Source organism: Myodes glareolus, chromosome 2 (genome assembly GCF_982192425.1).
Source record: "Myodes glareolus chromosome 2, mMyoGla1.1, whole genome shotgun sequence".
NCBI lineage: Eukaryota > Metazoa > Chordata > Mammalia > Rodentia > Cricetidae > Myodes > Myodes glareolus.
This window is the reverse complement of record NC_142027.1, coordinates 83668481-83689001: the sequence shown is the minus strand read 5'-3', so window position 1 is coordinate 83689001 and position 20521 is coordinate 83668481. Positions and strand designations below refer to the sequence as shown.

At 42.4% G+C, this 20521-nt stretch overlaps 1 protein-coding gene across 1 annotated transcript in view; it reads right to left on the bottom strand.

Annotated features, from left to right (window-relative positions):
- LOC125399854 (cytochrome P450 3A11-like) overlaps positions 1–11129 on the bottom strand; it is a 39247-nt gene extending 28118 nt beyond the window's left edge. The window contains exons 1-5 of the mRNA XM_087902497.1: positions 9499–11129; positions 8444–8543; positions 4916–5232; positions 3321–3414; positions 1092–1144 (exon numbers count right to left, since the gene is read on the bottom strand). Coding sequence (XP_087758623.1) covers positions 1092–1144; positions 3321–3414; positions 4916–4986 — 218 coding nt within the window. The 5' untranslated portion in view covers positions 4987–5232; positions 8444–8543; positions 9499–11129. The remainder of the gene's footprint in view (positions 1–1091; positions 1145–3320; positions 3415–4915; positions 5233–8443; positions 8544–9498) is intronic.
- Positions 11130–20521: the final 9392 nt, after the last annotated feature.

Here is a 20521-nt window from a genome sequence, read left to right as displayed (position 1 = left end):
GAGATGACCTCAACTAGGATTCTGGGCAGTGGAAGAGAGGGTGCCTGAACTGCCATTGTCCAGTAGTCAGGCTGATGAGTAGCTTGAATATCACCATAGAACCTTTGTACTGTGGCAGATGGAGACAGAGATAGAGACCCATACTGGCACACTGGACTGAACTTCCAAGGTTCAGTTGTAGAGTAGAAGGAGGGAGAATATGCACAAGGAGGTCAGGACCACTAGGGTTTCACCTACTGAGATAGTGTGCCTGAGTGAAAGGGAGATCACAAAAGCCAGCTGGACTGGGAATGAATGGAAATGGGATCAATTTGGGCCCTCTGGATGTGGCTTACAATTTGGGCAGACTGAGGGATCAATGACAATGGCATTGGGAATTGTCTCTACTGCATGTACTGGCTTTTTGAGATCCTCTTCTCTTTGGATGCATATCTTCCTAAGACTGGATGTAGGGGGGAGGGCATTGGACTCCCACATGGCAGAGTGCCTTGCCTTCTCTTAGGACTGGAGGGCGTGTGGGAAAAGACTATTTTGGTGAGCAGGAGGGAAGAGGTAGGAGGTGAGAAAGTGGGAATTTTGTTTGGTGTTATTTTTAAAGTATAAAAAGGAGAGAGAAAAAAGAAAACGAAGTATCAGAAGAAAAACATACAAGATGCCAACTCTGGATAAAATACAAGGTCCTGCCAGGTATTGTGGCCCATGTCTTTAATCCCAGCACTCAGAAGCAAAGGCAGATAAGTCTCTGTCACTTTGAGGCCAATCTGGTCTACAAAATGACTTCCAGAACAGTCAGGACTGTTACACAGAAACCCTGACTCAATAAACACACACACACACACACACACACACACACACACACACACACACACACACGTGGCCTAAAGTCCATGGAGCCTCAAATCCTGTCCAAACTCTATAGCATACAATGTTCTCAGGATAATCAGACCTGTGAACCATGGCACTTATGACACTCATTGTCACCTTTACAACAGAGAAGTCATTACTGCAATTCTCAGCTCGCATAGTCATTGTACAAGTAGAGTACAACCCCCTTAAAAGAATCAACTCATTGATCTTTCCAGAACACTTACCCCCATATTTTCCCATACTTTTCAGAACACTCGACATCGAATTTCCATAAACCCTGGAAAGAAAAAGAGCATGAAATCCATTATTTTTCTGTATGTATCATCCCTTCTGTAGCCAGGTTACCAAACCCACAAATTCTGTGAAATGAGATTTACCATTTCTGAGAGAGAAAAGTTTTTTAGGTTCATGTAGTGGCACCAACCGATTGGCTCATCGGGAAAAGGCAGAATGATAGGGCAGGATACCAAACAACTTACTGTAGTCTATGCACACACTCATAGGTGTATACATGTGCACAGCACCAGAAACACACCACACACACAATAATGATGATGATTATGAATATAATAATAATAATTTATTTTAAAGAATGTGGTAGTTAAGTATAAAAACCTTTAGAAAGAAAACCTGAACAGACGGCAACACTAGATTTGCCTCTTGCCCTCTGGATGTGAACTTGGAAATGTCTGCCGATGACTGACCATGGGCCAGATGTCAAATCAGGTTTGTCTCTAAAGATCTACCTAGACTTAAATGTGGCACATGACATGCTCATTATTAATAATTTGTTTAAACCATCCTTTTCCCTTTTTTTGCCTTTAACATCTTTCAATGAAAATACAAAGCACACTGTGTTGGTGACTGACAGCCATCATCCTGTCTCAGGTTACATCCTTTCTGCTCATACTCATGCACAGGCTGCTGCCTTAAAGGAAGAGAAGCAGCTGTAGGTCCGTGGCAGTGTAGAGCAATTGCTGGCATGTCTAAAGCTCTAAACACCATTCTCAGCACCACAAAAAAAGAGAGAAAAGAAAACCTGTCTTTAGGCCTGGAGTTGTGATGCCACAGTTAAGAGCATTTTCTGATTTTCTCAAGGGTCCATGTTCTATCCCCAGAATCTAAACCCAACACCTTACAACCATAAATATCTCTGGCATCAGTGAAATCTGTATCCTCTTTTGGCCAGTGTACATACTGCACTTATGTGTATAAACCCACATGTTGATACTCATGTATACAAAGAAAGTCCTTCTAAAAGAAGCAGTCACTAACCTGGACACAATTCCTACAGGAATATCCAAAAAGAAACCATTACAATTCTCAAGTTTCCCTCAACCTGCTATAAAAAGTAAATGGTGAGGCTAGATCTATAGAAATAGCATCAAGTTTTGATGGTTATGCAGAGAACCCAAGCACATGAAAAGTTCCCACAAAGATATAATATGCTGATGGTTCAGAAATATTCAGCATAAAGAAAAAAATGCTGCTCATGTTCTGGATACAAAGAGGAAAATTTTAATCTAGTGCATCCAGTTTGATGTCCTAAAAGTTGGAAACCCCCTCTAAATTTGCTTCAAATAAGTTTAGAAGTGCATTTCCAGAATCTGCACTAGGTAAGAAATAAGCTTCGTTTTGCTCACAAAGTCTGAGCATCATGTCGTGAATATCAAGATTAAATGGACCGGAGTTCTGTGTATTTCACCTAAGGCAACCTTGAGGCTCAATAAACTGACATCAGGACTCACTGTAAGATGGTTCCAAATGAAAAGGCATTTGTCACCAACTCTGACAACCTGAGATTTATCCCTAGGTCTTATGTGGTAGAAAGAGAAAACTGACTCCCTCAAGTTGCCTCTTGATCTACATATACATGCTGTCTTACATACACACTTACCCCAAAATTAATAAATATGGGGAAAGTTGACAATGGGAGCTGTGGAGATGGTCAGTGGGAAGAGACATCATCGTAAGTATTAGAGTTTGGATTCCCATTATCTGTGTAAATGCCAGGCAGTGGTTAAAGTTGTCAAGTATCCCCACTTGCAGAAGGCAGAGATGAGGGAGTCCGGAATGAAGCTGGCCAGTCAAACTAGTGATGTCAGAGAGAGCTGGTATTCTAAGAGACCTTGCCTAAAAGTATAAAGTGAAGAGCAATCAAGAATACACCTTCACCAAACCCTGACCTCAATATACACACTCATATACCCATGCATATCCATCTGCACACACATGGGCACTCATGCACAAGCAAATACATGCATACACACTTTAAAAACATGCATGCAGGCATTTGACAGTTTTATGTTGACAATTATTCTCCAAGAAACCACTAGACATTCTCTAGTATCATGAGAACACACAGCATGAGGGCATGAAATCTCAGAGCTTCCTTCCAAGGAGAGTTTAATAGAAAACCAAGCCATTATTGACTGCCAGGAATCAATACTCACCTTGTAGCAATACAGCAGAGTTCCTAAAAATGGCAGAGGTTTGGGCCCAGGAATTCCCTGTTTCTTAAAAATGTCATGGTTTTGGGTCCCCAATCTATAAGTGAAACAGAAAACGTTGTGACGACACATATAGAAGAGAGGAAATAAACATAAATAAAACATGAAACCAACCAATAACTTGGCTGTCCCTCCATCTCCCGGAGAGTTTAAAGAAAAGGTAAGCAGTTCAGTGTGCATGGCAGCCTGTGGTTAGTACTTGTTTCTACTCACTTATTTTGAATCTAGAGGTAAAATGAAAGTCAATCAGGTCATACAGAGATTAAATCTTATCACCTCCTCAAGAGGTAGTTGACAGTATGTAATGGTGTGCTTATCAGAGCTGCATAATGTCAATATGAACTTCCAGAGTTTGTACCACTGTGGCTATACCACAGTAGTGAATTACTTGCCTGACACATATAGGCGCTTGTTTGATGTTTATTTAGCCAAAAATAAACATGCACAATGAACTCAACTCCACTGTCACATCATTTCTGTCCTTTGAGATGACTGCACAATAAAGGCACTGACTGAAAATTTTGTTATTCTGAATTTGACTTACAAGACTTCCAAGATAGGAGAGAAAGTTTTCTTCTGACTTACATACACATTCACATACACACTTGCACATATGTGGGGTCCCTCTGAAGGCCCAACTGAAGAGTTGACTCAGTGGTGAGTTGAGTCAAAAAGAAACTTATTTATTTCCTGACAACATGCAATTTATAAAGCAAAAACCCAGAATCCAAGAAAAAAGCAGAAGGGGAATTAACCAATCACATCAGCAGTCACGTCCTTATGAGCCACAGCTCCTATAGCCCCTGATAGAGATCACAAGGGCATGAGGCATTTTATGTCATTTTACCCCATCTTTAACTCCAATTATACTTTCTGTAAATAAGTCAGGTCTCCTCCCTGCTTACTGACCTTCAGCTGAGAATGTTTTTCATGGACTTTGTAAGGTCACTGTTTCTAGTTTCATGCCCTTTTCCAGCTGTTACAATTTTGGCATAACTCTCACCCTCTTGGCGTAGCTGTCACAATATTTGTATAGCTGTCATGCTTTTGGTGTAACTGTGCCTTTTTCTAACTGCCAATGGTTTTGTTGTTAACTTGGCCACTCTCGCCTTTTATATGCACTATTCATCTTGCCCCACATACACACTCACAGACACACACACACACACACACACACACACACACATTGTCTCATGTGCTGCCGCTAGCCCCAATAAGTAAAACATTTAAATTCAAAGTGTTTCTACAAGAGTTAATTTCAACTGCTGCTATCACTTTATAAAATTGTATTCTAGTGCTTGTGGAGGACCAAAGATCCCCTTCAACTATAGTTTCAGATGATTGTAAGTCACATGTGGATGGTGGGATTCAAACATGGATTCTCTAAAAGAGCAGTCAGTACTCTTAACCACTGAGCCATCTCTTCTAGCCCAGTTTCATATTTCACTTTTGAACTTCTAGTCAATATCAGAATGCATGACTGAATATAATTCCAATCCCAAGAACACAGTGGGAGAGGGACTTTGGTGGTTACTCACACATATAGAAGCATCAAACTGATTGCCAGGAACACCCAGGTTTCCAGTGAGAGAGTTGAAGTGAGGTCCATCTTCTCTTGTCTGTCAGCAATATTCCCCTCTGTATTCTTCCTCCAGTTGTATGTGCTGTCCTTTGCAGAGCTTCCCTTCTGCGTTCTTGTGCTGAAGAGTCTCCAGCCTGTGTCATTTATACCCGGTGGGGCTAGGGCTCACATAGATGGCTCACATCTGCATCACCTGGACTTTGATATTCTCTTAGCCTTGAAAGATCATAAAGTTCATGTAGAGCCTGTATTGATGTCCTTTCAGTTAACATTCTGGGAAGAATCAATAAACGATGTTGTAATTCAGGAAGACCAAAGGTTCTTTCATTTAAGCAAAATTTCAAGCAAATTTATTTATTTATTTATTTAAATTTTATTTATTTATTATTTATTAATTAAAAATTTCCACCTCCTCCTCACCTCCCATTTCCCTCCCACTCCCCCCTCCCCCTCCCCCTTTCTCTCCAGTCCTAAGAGCAGTCAGGGTTTCTTGTCCCGTGGGAAGTCCAAGGTCCTCCCCCTCCATCCAGGTCTAGAAAGGTTAGCATTCAAACAAACCAGGCTCCCACAAAGCCAGTCCATGCAGTAAAATCAAAACCCAGGGTCTTTGTCCTTGTCTTCTCAGTCAGTCCTCATTGACAGCCACATTCAGAGAATCTGGTATGATCACATGCTCATTCAGTTGAGTCCAGCTGGTCTTGATGAGCTCCTCTAGTTCAGTTCCACAGTCTCCATAGGTGGACACAACCCTCGCGGTCCTGCCTTCCTTTCTTATATTCTGCCTCCTTCTGCTCTTCATCTGGGCTTGGGGAGCTCAGTCCAGTGCTCCAATGTCTCTGTCTCTATCTCCCTCCATCGCCAGATGACGGTTCCTTCGTGCTACTGATTTCCTTGTTGACATTCTACCTCCTTCTGCTCCTCATTTGGACCTTGGGGTCTCTGGCCAGTGCTCCAGTGTGGTTCTCTGTCTCAATCTCCATCCATCGTCGGATGAAGGTTCCCTCGGATCCTGACTTCCTAGCTCACGTTCTCCCTCCTTCTGCTTCTCATTTGGACCTAGGGAGTTAAGTCCAGTGTTCCAATGTGGGTCTCTGTCTCTATCTCCATCCATCGCAAGATGAAGGTTCTGTAGTGATAGTGATTCGTCAGTATGGTTATGGGTCAAGTCCAGTTCAGGCACCCTCTCCTCTGCTGTCCAGGGAACAACCTGGGGATCTCTCTTTGGACATGGGAACCCCTCAAGAATCAAGTATCTGGCAAACCTTAGAATGGCTCCCTTAGTTGAGATATATATTTCCCTGCCCCCCATCCATCCTTCCTCCCTCCTCCCATCTCATTCCCCCAAGCTTTCCCCAATCCTCCCCTACTCCCTTCTCTCTAACCATCTCCCCATCCTTCCACCCCGCTCCCTGTGCACCCAAGGTTGCCTGGCTATCTTGTCTAATTCCAGTATCTAGGAGGATAACTATATGATTTTTTTCAGGTTCATCTTCTTATTTAGCTTCTCTAGGGTCACAAATTATAGGCTCAAAGACCTTTAATTATGGCTAGAAACCACTTATGAGTGAGTACATACCATATTCCTCCTTTTGTGTCTGGGTTGCCTCACTCAGTAAAGCGTTTACTATTTCCATCCATTTGCATGCAAAATTCAAGATGTCATTGTTTTTTACCCCTGAGTAAAACTCTAATGTGTATATGTTCCACACCTTCTTTAACCATTCTTCAATTGAGGGGCACCTATGTTTTTTACAGGTTCTGGCTATTAAAAATAGTGCTGCTATGAACATACATGAGTAAATGCTTTTGTGGTATGATAGGGCACCTCTTGGGTATATTTCCAAGAGTAGAATTGCTGTATCCTGAGGGAGGTTGATTCGAGATTCCTGAGAAACCGCTACACTGAATTCCACAGTGGCTGCACAAGTTTGCATTCCCACCAACAATGGATGAGTGTTCCCCTCACTCTACAACCTCTCCAGCATAGACTATCATTGGTGTTTTTGAGTTTAGCTCATCTGACAGGTGTAAAATGGTATCTCAAAGTTGTTTTGATTTGCAATTTTCTGATCGCTAAGGAGGTTGAGCATGACCTTAAGTGTCTTTTGGCCATTCGAAGTTCATCTGTTGAGAATTCTCTGTGGAAATCAGTGTGGTGGTTTCTCAGGAAACTGGGAGTCAACCTCCCTCAGGACCAAGCCATTCCACTCTTGGGAATATACCCTAGAGATTCCCTAACATCCTACAAAAGCATTTGTTCAACTATGTTCATAGCAGCACTATTTGTAATAGCCAGAACCTGGAAGCAGCGTAGGTGCCCCTCAATAGAAGAATGGTTGAAAAAGGTGTGGAACATATACACATTAGAGTTTTACTCAGCGGTAAAAATAAATGACATCTTGAATTTTGCATGCAAATGGATGGAAATAGAAAACACTTTACTGAGTGAGGTAAGCCAGACCCAAAAAGAGGAACACGGTATATATTCACTCATAAGTGGATTCTAACCATAATTAAAGGTCTTTGAGCCTATTATTCGTGATCCTAGAGAAGCTAAATAAGAAGGTGAACCTGATGAAGATTATTTAGCTATCCGCCAGGAGGTAGGAAATAGACAAGAGTCCCAGGTAACCTCGGGTGCAATGGGGGGGGGTTGTTGGAAGGGGAGAAGGTTAGAGATAAGGAATTAGGGGAGGAATGGGAAAGCTCGGTGGACCGGAAATGGGGGATGGAGGAAGGATGAATATGGGATCAGGGAAGAATATATTTCAACTAATGGAGTCATTTTAGGGTTTACAGGAGACTTGATTATATATGGGATCCCAGGTCCAAGGAGAGATCCCCAGATTGTTCTCTGGACAGAGGAGAGGGTGCCTGAACCGGCCTTGGCCCATAACCATATTGATGAATATTTTGCTTATCACCATAGATCCTTCATCTGATGATGGATTGCGATACAGATGGAGACCCACATTGGAGCACCGGACTGAACCCCCCAAGGTCCAAATGAGGAGCAGAAGGATGAAAAAAATGAAAAAGGAAATAAGGACTGCGAGGGATGCTATCACCCACTGATACAAGGGGCCGGATCTAATGCGAGTTTACCAAGGCCACTTGGACTGGGATTGAACGAGGACGTGATCCAACCAGATTCTCTGAATGTGGCCAGATTCTCTGAATGTGGCTGGCCTGGAGTCTTTCTGAAAAGCCATTGACAATGACACTGGGACTTGTTTCCTCTGCATATACTGGATTTTTGGGATCAAGTCTGTTTGGATACTCACCTTCCTGGACCTGGAGGGAGGGGGAGGAGCTTGAAATTCCCACAGGGCAGGAAACCCTGACTGCCCTTAGGAATGAAGAGGGAGGAGGAGAGGGAGTGGGGGGAGAGGGAGGGTGTTGGGAGGAGGGGTGGAAATGGAAACTTTTATAATTTAATAAAATTACTTTCTAAAAAAAAGAAAAATAAAAGGAAGTCTCTTACCCGTCGGTATTTGAAGACAGAATAAGATTCCTCCACAAATACATTCTTGATCATGTCTGGATATGTGATACTTAACAGGGGTGTTTGACCATCAACCATTCTGTGTGGGAAAAACAGTACATTAACCTATAGTGATATTTTATAAATTGTTTTATAAATAAAGCTTTTCTGAAGACATGATAAAACTAATCCACTAGAGGTAAGGCAGTGTTATTACACACCTTTAATCCCAGGATTTGGGAGACAGAGGCTGATGGATATCTGTGAGTTCAAGACTACCCTGGGCTACACAAAATAAATGCTGAAACAGATCCATTTGGTAGTGGCTCACACTTTTAATTCCAGACCTAGGGAAGAATATAAAGTAGACTGAGACAAGAACTCACTCTCCTTTAGTCTGAGTATTTCTTAGTTAAGAGCTCTCTAGTGAATTGGCTGCTTTACTTTTCTGATCTTCAGAATGAAGCCCAATATATGTCTCTATATTATTCTTATTCGTGCTACATTTGGCACAAAACTCAAGTCCAAATGGATTAAAGACCTCAATATAATATGACCACACAGAACCTGATAGAAGAGAAACTGGGATAGACTGCAACACATGGGCACAGGAGATCACTTCCTACATATAACCCCAGTAGCACAGACAATAAGAGCATCAATGAAAAATTGGACCTCCTGAAACTGAGAAGCTTCTTTAAATCAAAAAATGCTGTCATTGAGACAAAAGGCAACCTAATGAATGGAAGATTTTCACCAACCCCACATCAGACAAAGGCCTGATCTCCAAAATATATAAAAACTCAAGAAAGTAGAAATGAAAATTCTGAGTAACCCAATTAAAAATTGGGTACTGAACTGAACAGAGAATTCTCAACAGAAGAAGTACAAATGGCCAAAAGATACTCAAGGTCATGTTCAACTTCCTTGGCAATCAGGGAAATGCAAATCAAAACAACTTTGAGAAACCATCTTTCACCTGCCAGAATGACTAAAATCTAAAGCTCCAATGGTAACCTATGCTGGAGAGGATATGGAGTAAGGAGAATACTCACCCATTGATGGTGGGAATGCAAAATTGTACAACCACTTTGGAAATCAGTGTGGCGGTTTATCGGGAAACTGGAAGTCAACCTATGTCAGGATCCAGCAATTCCACCCTTGGAAATATGACCAAGTGATGCCCAATGATACTTGACCTTTTTTATTTGCAGCTCTTAATAGTCTTTCTTTATTCTGTATGTTTTGTGTTTTTATTTTTACCATGAATCTAAAATTATAAAATGGAAGAAAGAAAGCATCTTTAACAAAGGGTACTGGCATAACTAGATGTCAACCTGTAGAAGAATGAAAATAGATGCATATGTATCACCATGCATAAAACTCTAGTCCGAATGGATTAAGGACCTCAATATAAATCTGACCACACTGAACCTGACAAAAGAGAAAGTGGGAAGTAGTCTGCAACACATGGGTACAGGAGACCACTTCCTACATATAACCCCAGTAGCACAGACAGTAAAAGGAGCAATGAATAAATGGGACCTTCTGAATCTGAGAAGTTTCTGTAATGCAAAGAACACTGTCATTAAGACACTACAAATAAAGGGGGTAGAGGGCAAGAGACTGCTTTAACATGACACAAAGGACAGCCAGAAGAGTTACTTGTTTCAATCCTTGAGATATCAAGTCATTATTTCCTGATAAAACATTTTTGTTTGGGGCAGGATATGCAGCAAATACACCATAGACCAAATATTCTGTAGAAACCACTCCCTATGTCAAACCTCCTATTTCAAAATGAAGGAGCAGGAATAGACTTGAACTTTGTGACCTTTGTTCAGGGTGGAGTGGATCTTCTGCAACGGACTGTCTTAATGTCGAAAACACAAAATAACTAAATACTAGGTCAACATTTCTTGTTTGTAGCCACAATTGTTGTCATGAACTTTGAAAGAGTAAAATTAAGCTCAGTATCTCTGACTTTTAGTCAAAGTAGAAAAGGTTCACATTTATGTGCCTTTACAGTTTTCTTCACAACTTTGTACAGCAGACAGAGCAATAAATGTTCAAAGCAATTCTCAATTACATAATACAAGGCAAGCCTGAGCTATAAAAAAACTGCTATAAACAGAAAAAAATCAAAAGTTCCTGAGAAAATGAAAAGAAATTCTTATTGACTAGGAAACATTGGAGAACAGAAGCACATAAGAGATTACAACACGATGCATTTAAAGAAAATCAAATTTAAACTATGAAACTAATATGTCCTGCACTCGGTCTTGCCTGCAAGAATGACGCAGGGCACGTAGGATCCTTCTGCAGAACAGCTTTTTAATGCATCTTGAGAGCGAGAGCATAAGCCGACATGGCAGAGACCCAGAGCGAGGCGAACCCAGCCCTTATATAGGAAACAGTCTCTGCCTCGGACGTGTCACTCTCAGATTGGTCAGCTGCCCATCATCCCAGATGACGCCTCGGGAGAGGCAGGGACTACAACGTTGGAAATTTACCAACACATGCGCGTTATCCTGTTCACCGGGCGGTGGAACCGGATGTCAGCGCCATCTTGGAATGGCGAATGTGGTTGCGGTCCTCTACATCTCCCCCTTTTTTTTACTTCATTGCAGAAAGGCAATTCCCTCAGAAGGCAAAGATAGAGGTCGCACTTCCCAAAGTGGAAACATTTGGGCTTGCACGGAATCTGCCCCTAGGTTCATGACACCTGGAACTTATCCGGCCTGCCCTCTGCCATTTTTCTGGGAAAGGGAATATACGGCAGGAAACCCTTATGCAGGACGACATATCTCTCAGAGAGGGCCATTCTCTGTGCGATGCTCTTTAGCTCGACAACCTTCAGGGCTAGCTAAGCCAAGCACTCCACCCTGTGCAATGGACAGAGGTGTCCTAGGGGTGCAGGAGCTGGTTGGCATAAACCTTACTGCTTCAGCATAGATAACCACATCAGTAGAGGTTCCCTGTTCCAGGGCAGCCAGCGCTTGTGCAATAACCACACTTTGTCCCTATGACTTTGGGATTTGAGTCAGCAGACCATCCAGAGGAGAAACACTGATCCACAGCATAGGGCTGTTCCAAACATTCCCACCCCTACCCAATCTTAAAGTAGGAGATGAAGGACACAACCCAAGACTGGAATCCTTTGGCTAAGCTTATAAATAGAAGGTAGGGGAGCCCCAGAGTCTTATTGGTTATAAAATAAAAAAAAACGAGGAAACACTGCCACTCTATGGCTGACTGGTGTCGGTTTCAGGAAGGCTGAGAGTATCCCCCATCGCTGCTCCTTCGTAACCTGCTCCTTCGTAACCATTGTCATCCATCCGCAAAATGGTAGGAGGAACAGAAGCCAAATCTTCAGGCGAGTCCGCGTGTTGTGGGTCACCCCTCACCGTTCGGGTCAGTCTTTCTGGCACCCAGAATGGATTTTCCTGGTCCTGCGGGAACACACAAACAGCTCCCCTGGATCTCAACAGGATGGGATCCGGGCCTTTCCATTCATTAGAAAACACATCTTTCCATATAACCAAATCCTTGGGCCGCTGCGGATCCGAACTATGTCGTGTTGCAGCATTCTGGCCATTATCATCCAGATTTAAAAAATTTATAGTGAACAGAGCCATGGCGATGGCTACTCTTGGTGTCAGGGGTAATTCCTTCAATATTCCCCCTTTTTGTTTAAGTAGATAAGATTTGAGTGTGCGATGTGCTCGCTCTACAATACCTTACCCCTGGGGGTTATAAGGCAGGCCTGTAATGTGTGTGACTTGCATCTGTGCACAAAATTGTTTAAACTTTTGAGAAGTATAGGCAGGCCCATTATCCGTCTTTAAAGATGTGGGCTTGCCCCAAGCACTCCATGCCTCAAGACAATGTTGAATGACATAAGAGGTTTTTTCTCCTGTAAGTGGTGTGGCATGAATAACGCCAGAGCATGTGTCAATTGACACATGCACATACTGAAGTTTTCCAAAGGCAGTGATATGAGTCACATCCATCTGCCATATTTGCAAAGGCACAATTTCTCTGGGGTTTACGCCAGTGTGTCTGACAGGGAGAAACTGGCAACAATTGTGACATTGGGTTACAATATCACGAGCCTCCTTTCTGGTAAGAGAAAAACGTTTACGCAGGGTTTCAGCTGTAACATGAAAATTATCATGAAAGGTTTTAGCGGTCTGTAACGGGGAGGCAAGAGCTACCGCAGCAAGCTGTGTAGCACGATCAGCCAGATCATTACCTAAACTCATGGGGCCCGGGAGCCCCGAATGTGCTCTTATGTGTGTGATAAAAAATGGAGCTCTCCTATTTAGTAAACAGTCCTGTAACCTCTGGAAAAGAGCTGCCACTGTACTAGTAGGTTTTATAATTCCAGCGGTCTCTAATAATTTAACAGCATTAACCACATAGGCAGAATCAGAAACAATGTTAAGAGGACAATGAAATTTTTGAAGAACCTCTAAAACCACCATACATTCCACCACCTGGGGTGAGGTGGCAGAAAAGTTCTTTGTATATATTTTAGAATCCACAACATAGGCTCCCACACCATTTTTGGAGGCATCTGTATACACCATCACCCCGTCTTTTAGCGGGGCAGAAGACGTAACTCGGGGAAACACAATGGGATGACATGCAGCAAACTGCAGCAGAGGGTGTTTGGGATAATGATTATCAATTTTTCCTGAAAAGGTGGTAACCAAAATTGCCCAATCGTCAGAGGTGGCTGCCAAAGTTTGTATCTGAAAGGAGATATAGGGAACTATCATAACCGCTGGATGCTTACCAAAATGACTAACAGACATTTTAAGGCCTTTAAGGGCAATTTGAGCTATAGCAGCTGGATACCAATCAATACTTTTGTTAGGAGAAGCATGCGAATGGATCCACAGTAACGGTCCATCCTGCCATAACACAGCAGTGGGTAGCTTTCTTGTTTTAAACACACATAGAACAAATGGTTGAGTTTCATCAATACTGCACAGCTGTGCCTCCTTAATGGATTCCTCCACTAGTAATAAGGCTGCTTCTGCTGCCGGCGTCAAGGCCCGAGGGGAGGTAATATGAGTATCCCCTTCCAAGATATCAAACAATGGCTTCAAATCAGCAGAGGGGATTTTTAAAAACGGTCGCAGCCAATTAATATCTCCTAACAACTTTTGGAAATCATTTAATGTTCGCAAATCGTCCCTATAAATTTTTATTTTTTGTGGTAGAATCTTTTCAGGAAGAATAACAGAACCTAAGAATTGGCCAGTGTCTGTAATCTGGACCTTCTCAGCGGCTATTTGAAGACCCCATAACTGTAAACTTTTAATGAGCAATGGGTAGGCTTCCCTTAGGACCTGTAAGTCCTCATGACACATGAGTACATCATCCATGTAATGAATCACAAGCAAACGTGGGAAACGTTCACGAAGCAGTTCAAGAGCCTCCTGCACAAACATCTGACAGATTGTTGGACTATTGGACATACCCTGAGGCAAAACTCTCCATTGAAAGCGTTTATCAGGCTCTATATGATTAATTGAAGGAACAGTAAAAGCAAAGCGAGGCCTATCAGCAGGATGCAATGGAATAGAAAAAAAACAATCCTTAATATCTATTATTACCAGACTCCAATTTTTGGGTAAAGCTGAAAGCACTGGGAGTCCTCGCTGCACAGGCCCAAAAAGATGCATTTGTTCATTAATGGCTCTCAAGTCATGCAACAAGAGCCATCTTCCTGATTTTTTTTAATGACAAAAATGGGTGTATTCCACGGAGAGGTGGATGGTTCTATGTGCCCCAAAACGAATTGCTCATTAACTAGCTGATTCACTGCTTCCAGTTTTTCAGAGGTAAGTGGTCACTGAGGAACCCCTGCTGGGGTCTCTGTTTTCCATGGTATGGGTCGTGCTGCCCCAGTGGCGCCTAGGAAAAACCCAGACCCTGTTTATTGATATTAGGTTTAGGATTTACTGACTCCCGTATTCCTTGCTCGGAGTGACCCAAGCCCTTTCCTGGCCTATGGCCCATTCTTAACATTATATCTTGGGCCTGAGATGAATATGCATTAGATAAGGTCAATCCCATACCCTGCATTACATCTCTTCCCCATAAGTTGACTGGCAGGGGAAGGACATATGGTGTAAAATATCCTGACTGCCCTTCGTCTGTTTCCCAGGTTAATCTGGCGCAGCTAATGGTGGGGTTTGCACTATAGCCCAAGCCCTGTAGGGCATGAGACGACTCAATAACAGGCCAGAACTGTGGCCACCAGCACGATGAGATAATACTTTTGTCCGCGCCAGTGTCCAAAATGCCTTCGAAGCATTTACCATTCATCCAAAGGGGCAGTTTGGGTCGATCTTGAAGGCTAACAACCAGGTAGGCCGAATCCTGTCCTGTTGACCCCATTAATTTACTCCCCGGCCTCTGGTGGGTGTCTGCCGGAAGAAACAGTAACTGAGCTATCCTGTCTCCTTTACTGATGGAAAAAACTCCACTAGGACAAGAGCACAGGGCTTGTATCTCAGCAGTGTGCTGACTATCAACAAGACCTGGGTGGACAATCAGTCCCTGCAGGGTAAGCGAGCCACACCCTAAAAGCAGGCCCACGCTTCCAGGGGGTAGAGGCTCAGGCAGCTGCACAGGGACAGGCTGCACCCCCATTTGGGGCATCAACAGGAAGTCGGTGGAGGCTCACAAGTCCATTCTTGTTCTGCCTCTGAGGGTTCCTTGGTCGTTGCCCTGACGAACTTGTTCCCATATTTCTGAGGGCCCTGGGACCGAGGGCCTATCACCCCGTTTTTTGGATCAGTCTGTGGGTTTCCTAATGGTGGGAGGATCTTGCCATGGACATCCCTAACGGAGCGGCAGAGATCAGCCCTATGATAACCTTTGCCACAGCGTGAGCAGAGGGTAGGAGGCGCTCTCTCCTTTTCTGATGACCTACAGTCCTTTTTTAAATGTCCTGGCTTCCCACATTTAAAGCAAACTCTTTTGTCTGGCCCTTTAAAAGGGCGTTTTTGTGACTGCATGATGGCTACAGCCAAACCCGCATTTGTCAGGGGTCCTCCTAATTCTCTACAGACCCTGAGCCAGTCCTGTAACCCTTTATTTTTCCTGGGGGCTATGGCCACGCGGCACTCCTGCGTAGCTTGCTCAAAAATGAGCTGCTCGATGAGTGGCGTGGCCATATCAGTGTCGCCAAAAATGCGGCCTGCTGCCTCAGTCATTCTAGCCACAAAATCTGAAAAAGGCTCCTGAGTCCCTTGTATAATCTTGGTGAGCAGGGTGCTTCCTTCTCCCTTTTTAGACAAAGCTTTCCATGCTCTTATAGCTGTATTGGCTATCTGGCAGTAGGCGTCATAAGGGTAGTCTGTCTGGGCAGCGGTGAAGCGCCCTTGCCCGGTCAGGAGGTCAAAAGTCCATTGTTGTTGTTCTGGAGTTAAGGCTTGAGCATTAGCTCTGGCCTGTTCCTGGGTCACCTCATGCCACAGAGCTTTCCACTCCAAATATTGACCCATGCTGACAAGTGACGCTTTTGCAACTGTCTCCCAGTCTGCCGGAGTCATGGCACTCAAGGCTAATCTGTCCAATTGGGCTAAAGTGAAATTAGTGGTCACTACATATTTTCTAACTGACTCTGCTAATTCTTTTATTTGGTTGTACTCCACAGGCGCATACACCCGTCCATTTTCACCTTCGTAAACGGGGAAGGCCAGGTGCAGCTTTCTCTTGACCTTGTCAGGGATAAATGAAAAAGTCTTTGGCCCAAGGTGTTCCTCATAAGGAGGCGCCGAAGGGGCAGTCGGGCGAGGGCGCAGCTCGTAAGGAGGCGGATGGGCCCTTTGGGATGACCTCATGGCCCTACCACTGGTTAATTCTGCCTCCTCCTCTATATCTAGTTCTTCTACCTCTTCTCCTGAGCCAGAACTTTCATGCTCACTTTCATGGTCACTTTCAATTTGCAGAGCTTCAAGCTCCTGCAGAGGATATAAACTACTGTCCTTTCCTTTTTTTCTTATTGTTGGTTCCAGAAATCTTTCGACCTTGTAAATCAGTCTTCTCCCCCATTCTTATTTTCTTAAAACCACTGGGGGGTCTTTTTTCCTTATTTGAGACTGTGCGCGCACCTAACCTCTCACTGTACTCAGTTTCTGAAATGTTATCCTGAACTTCCTCCGTTGCAGCAACCGCCTGGCAGGATTCATCTTTTAAGCAATCTTTGGCGAAAAATAAGAGGACTACTAAAAGAGGTAGCAAGGCCCCTACGAAACCTTCTCAATGTGGAAACAAGTCAAGCTCAAAACCGAAAAATCCAGGAAAAGCCATACCTCTCTGAGTATACAGGCCTGCAGTTCTGAATCCTCCTTGTGTCCAAGGGGTCTCCGGCGGTGCGAGCAGTTGTCAGGGTCTGTCAGCGTCCCGAGGGATTCGGCACCAGATGTCCCGCGCTACTGTCTCACCAGCAAGAACGACACAGGGCACGTAGGATCCTTCTGCAGAACAGCTTTTTAATGCATCTTGAGAGCGAGAGCATAAGCCGACATGGCGGAGACCCAGAGTGAGGCGAACCCAGCCCTTATATAGGAAACAGTCCCCGCCTCGGACGTGTCACTCTCAGATTGGTCAGCTGCCCATCATCCCAGATGACGCCTCGGGAGAGGCAGGGACTACAGCGTTGGAAATTTACCAACACATGCGCGTTATCCTGTTCACCGGGCGGTGGAACCGGATGTCAGCGCCATCTTGGAATGGCGAATGTGGTTGCGGTCCTCTACACTAATAAACAGTTTTTAGCAGATAAATATAATTGAAAAAACACATAGCTATCTTACCTTTGGAAAAGAGAAGGCCACACCCTGATAAAATAATGGCATTAATAAAATATCGTTTGATTTAAACCAAGGCAGAGTTTTTCTTTGTCTACACTGTCCAGTCTTAAAGTACCAGAACATTTTTTTAAATCTGCATGTCATTTGAAGTCACCCCCATTCAAGTCTCCAAATTGAAAGTGTTACATTCATAGGGAAGCACACTATGATCACTTTCAGAAAAGTTATTCTTCATGCCTGCAAGTTCCCTTTCTCTCCTTACAGGAGGCATAAACTTCAGCAGGGGTCCACCTGCCCTGTGTCCTTGTGGTATCCCATTGCTGACTATTTACCAACTCTGGGATAAACTCAGTTTTGTGCTTTCATCAATGGACTGTCACATTTTAAAGACTTGTATTTTCAGTTTCTCTCCTGAAGAATTTTTGAACTCTTCCATTATTTTATGGAGATTTGGACTCAAAGACATCTTTGTGCATATTTCTAAGTTAGTTTATGATGCTGTCCATCTTGTATTTATTTTGGGTCATAAGAAGGGAGGCAAAGATGGACTCAAGTTCACCAATTCATACCTTACTGCTATAATGACATGTTCACTAAGCTTAATAGATGGCTCAGCAGCTGACAACACTGGCTTCTTATCCACAGGGCCTTACAAAACTCCAAGAACTTACAAAGCAGCTCACAATTCTCTTTAACTCCAGTTATAGAAGATCAGATACCCTCTTATGCCTTCCAATTTTATCTCCACTTTTGCACTCAGTGCAATCAATGACAAACTTAAGTCATCAGACAGCAGAAACAAACTTCATGTACTGAGAAATATTATGGTATTCACTGGGGTTCTCAGAAAATGTTAAGAGCAATAGTTTAGTCCTACGGATATCACATTCTACAAAAAAGGGAAAAAAAAACAAAAGAAGAGATGGCAGTATATCATTTTCAATTGAAAATAGGTTTTATTATTTAAGTTGTTGCTTTTCTCTATCCTTCAGTAAAAACATGTTTACTATCTGAAAAAGGGCAATATTTTCCTGGTAGAATGTTTCAATTAATCAGAGTGCTGTCTTAGTGGGAAATGTGTGTGATGTGCAAGTCTAGTAACCTAATCTTGATCACCATATGAAGAGAGCCAAGAGTCCACCACAAAAAGTTGTCTTATGGTCTTCACATATCTGTCAGGGCTAAAATTCCATAATCATATCACACATACAGATAACTGAAACTTTTTTCAAATATATCTCATTTATGTTCCATTACCTGGCATCTCTGTCTAATTCCCTTAGAAGGGAGCACTTCATGATGAAGTGACAAATGGATAATTAATCCGTACAGAATGATACATAGAACTTCAAAGAATGTATACATGTCCACAGGACATCAAGTTATACTGTGAAATATTCAGCTGATAACTTTTTACCTCACTTTTTTCATCTCTACCAGTTTGATGAAAATGATTCTGTGTACACACATATAAGGTAATGTTTCTTATACTCTATCCTATTATGCATTTTAATATGAATTTTGATAAAATTTTTAGAAGAAACATCAAATGTTGGTGTCTAACATGTACCCTTGGAGATATATTCAAGAGAGTGACACATGATGATTATGAGTTCAGATGTATTCATAACTAATTAGTGACATACAAGTTAGACTGGATAGCAATTGACATTTCAAGGAAATTTGTGAAAATATAAAAAAGAAATCAGACACCATTGCTTAAAAAGCATGAATATACACTGCCTAATATTAAAATAAATAATGTGTCACTTAGATGATAGACATCTCTTTCTACATATTTCAGCAGAAAAATACCTATCACTAAGTGAAAGCACAGGAGAAGATGTACAAAAGTCACAGAAGGAATACGAAGAACATAAAATAAACTTCATTGAAAGGATTTGCTAAATATATAGAACACTTTAATATCTCTCACATTTCCAAGAAACTGCAATGGAAAAATGTCCACCATCAGACTTAAGATAGTAACTGATTAACCTTCTTCATGATGAAAAAGATATAAAACAAGAATTTCTGGACAATAAAAAACACTGTGATGTCTAACATCTTTACCATATCATTTACATGAAGGTTTTTCTCCTGTAGGAGTTCTTCCCTATTATCTGATGTTACAATGATAAAAAAAAAAGTCTTTAAAATATTTACAGGGCTATAGACAAGCAGCTAGGACAAGTTGATTGTCAGGATGAAGGTCAGGTTTTTGAGAACTTCCTGTAGTCCTGTAACAGGAATACTCAAGGGTCTAACCTTTTTGGAAGCAAGCATGAATATTCATATATCCATACAAAGGCACACTAAAATAGCAATTATAATTGAATAAAATCTTTGGTTAAACAATTTTTCACTTATTAATGTTTTTCTCCTGTAACATTGATTCCTGTAACCCAGGTATTGAGGCGTTTAAAGGCTTACTTTCAGAGTTTTTCTCAATTGTTATTTGGATCATGCAATACAAAGCAAGAATGTAGACTTGAAGTTACAGAAATTTATAATTCTCAATTAGTGGCATCATTTGGAAAAGTGTAATCATATGAAGTGGAACCTAGTTAAGATGTGACTTCCTGTAGCCTACGAGAAAAACTGGGATGGACCAGGTGCTTGTTCTCTGGGTGATTCCCGCGGGACACAGCAGAACTTGGATTATCCATTCTTGTGACATGAGTTTCCCCTTATAATAAGTAAAAATATAATTGCTTATCTTTAAACTAGCCTGGTTATTTCCTAAATTGAGCTAAATTCTACAGACAAGTGTACTCACATAATTGAATAAAAGTCTGAAATAAAAAAGGGTTAACTTATCATTGAATTCAGAAGACTTCTGGCCATATAATTTTACAGGTGCAAACAAAATAAAGAATTCATAATGCTTGAACAGATTTGACAATTGTAGACTTCTTTTCGTCCCAGTCTTCTGTATGAAAATGTGTGTTGGGCCCCCCACCTCTGCCCTTGTTTCTGAGGTGTCCTTGGAATACCAGATATCCCTATTTCAGTGCTGAGGAGTTTCATCCAGATGGGTGAGTGTGTTCTATAACTGGGCAGACTGTTCCAGAAGACAGCACAGCCCCCATACCCCAGCTCCTGCTGCAGGGCTTCTGTGTTCCACTTGACACTGCCCTGCCCCCATGTCGGCCCTTGTGCCTGAGGTGTCCTTGAAATACCAGGTATCCCTGTTCCAGTGCTGAGGAGTTTCATCCAGACATGTGAGTGTGTGTTATCC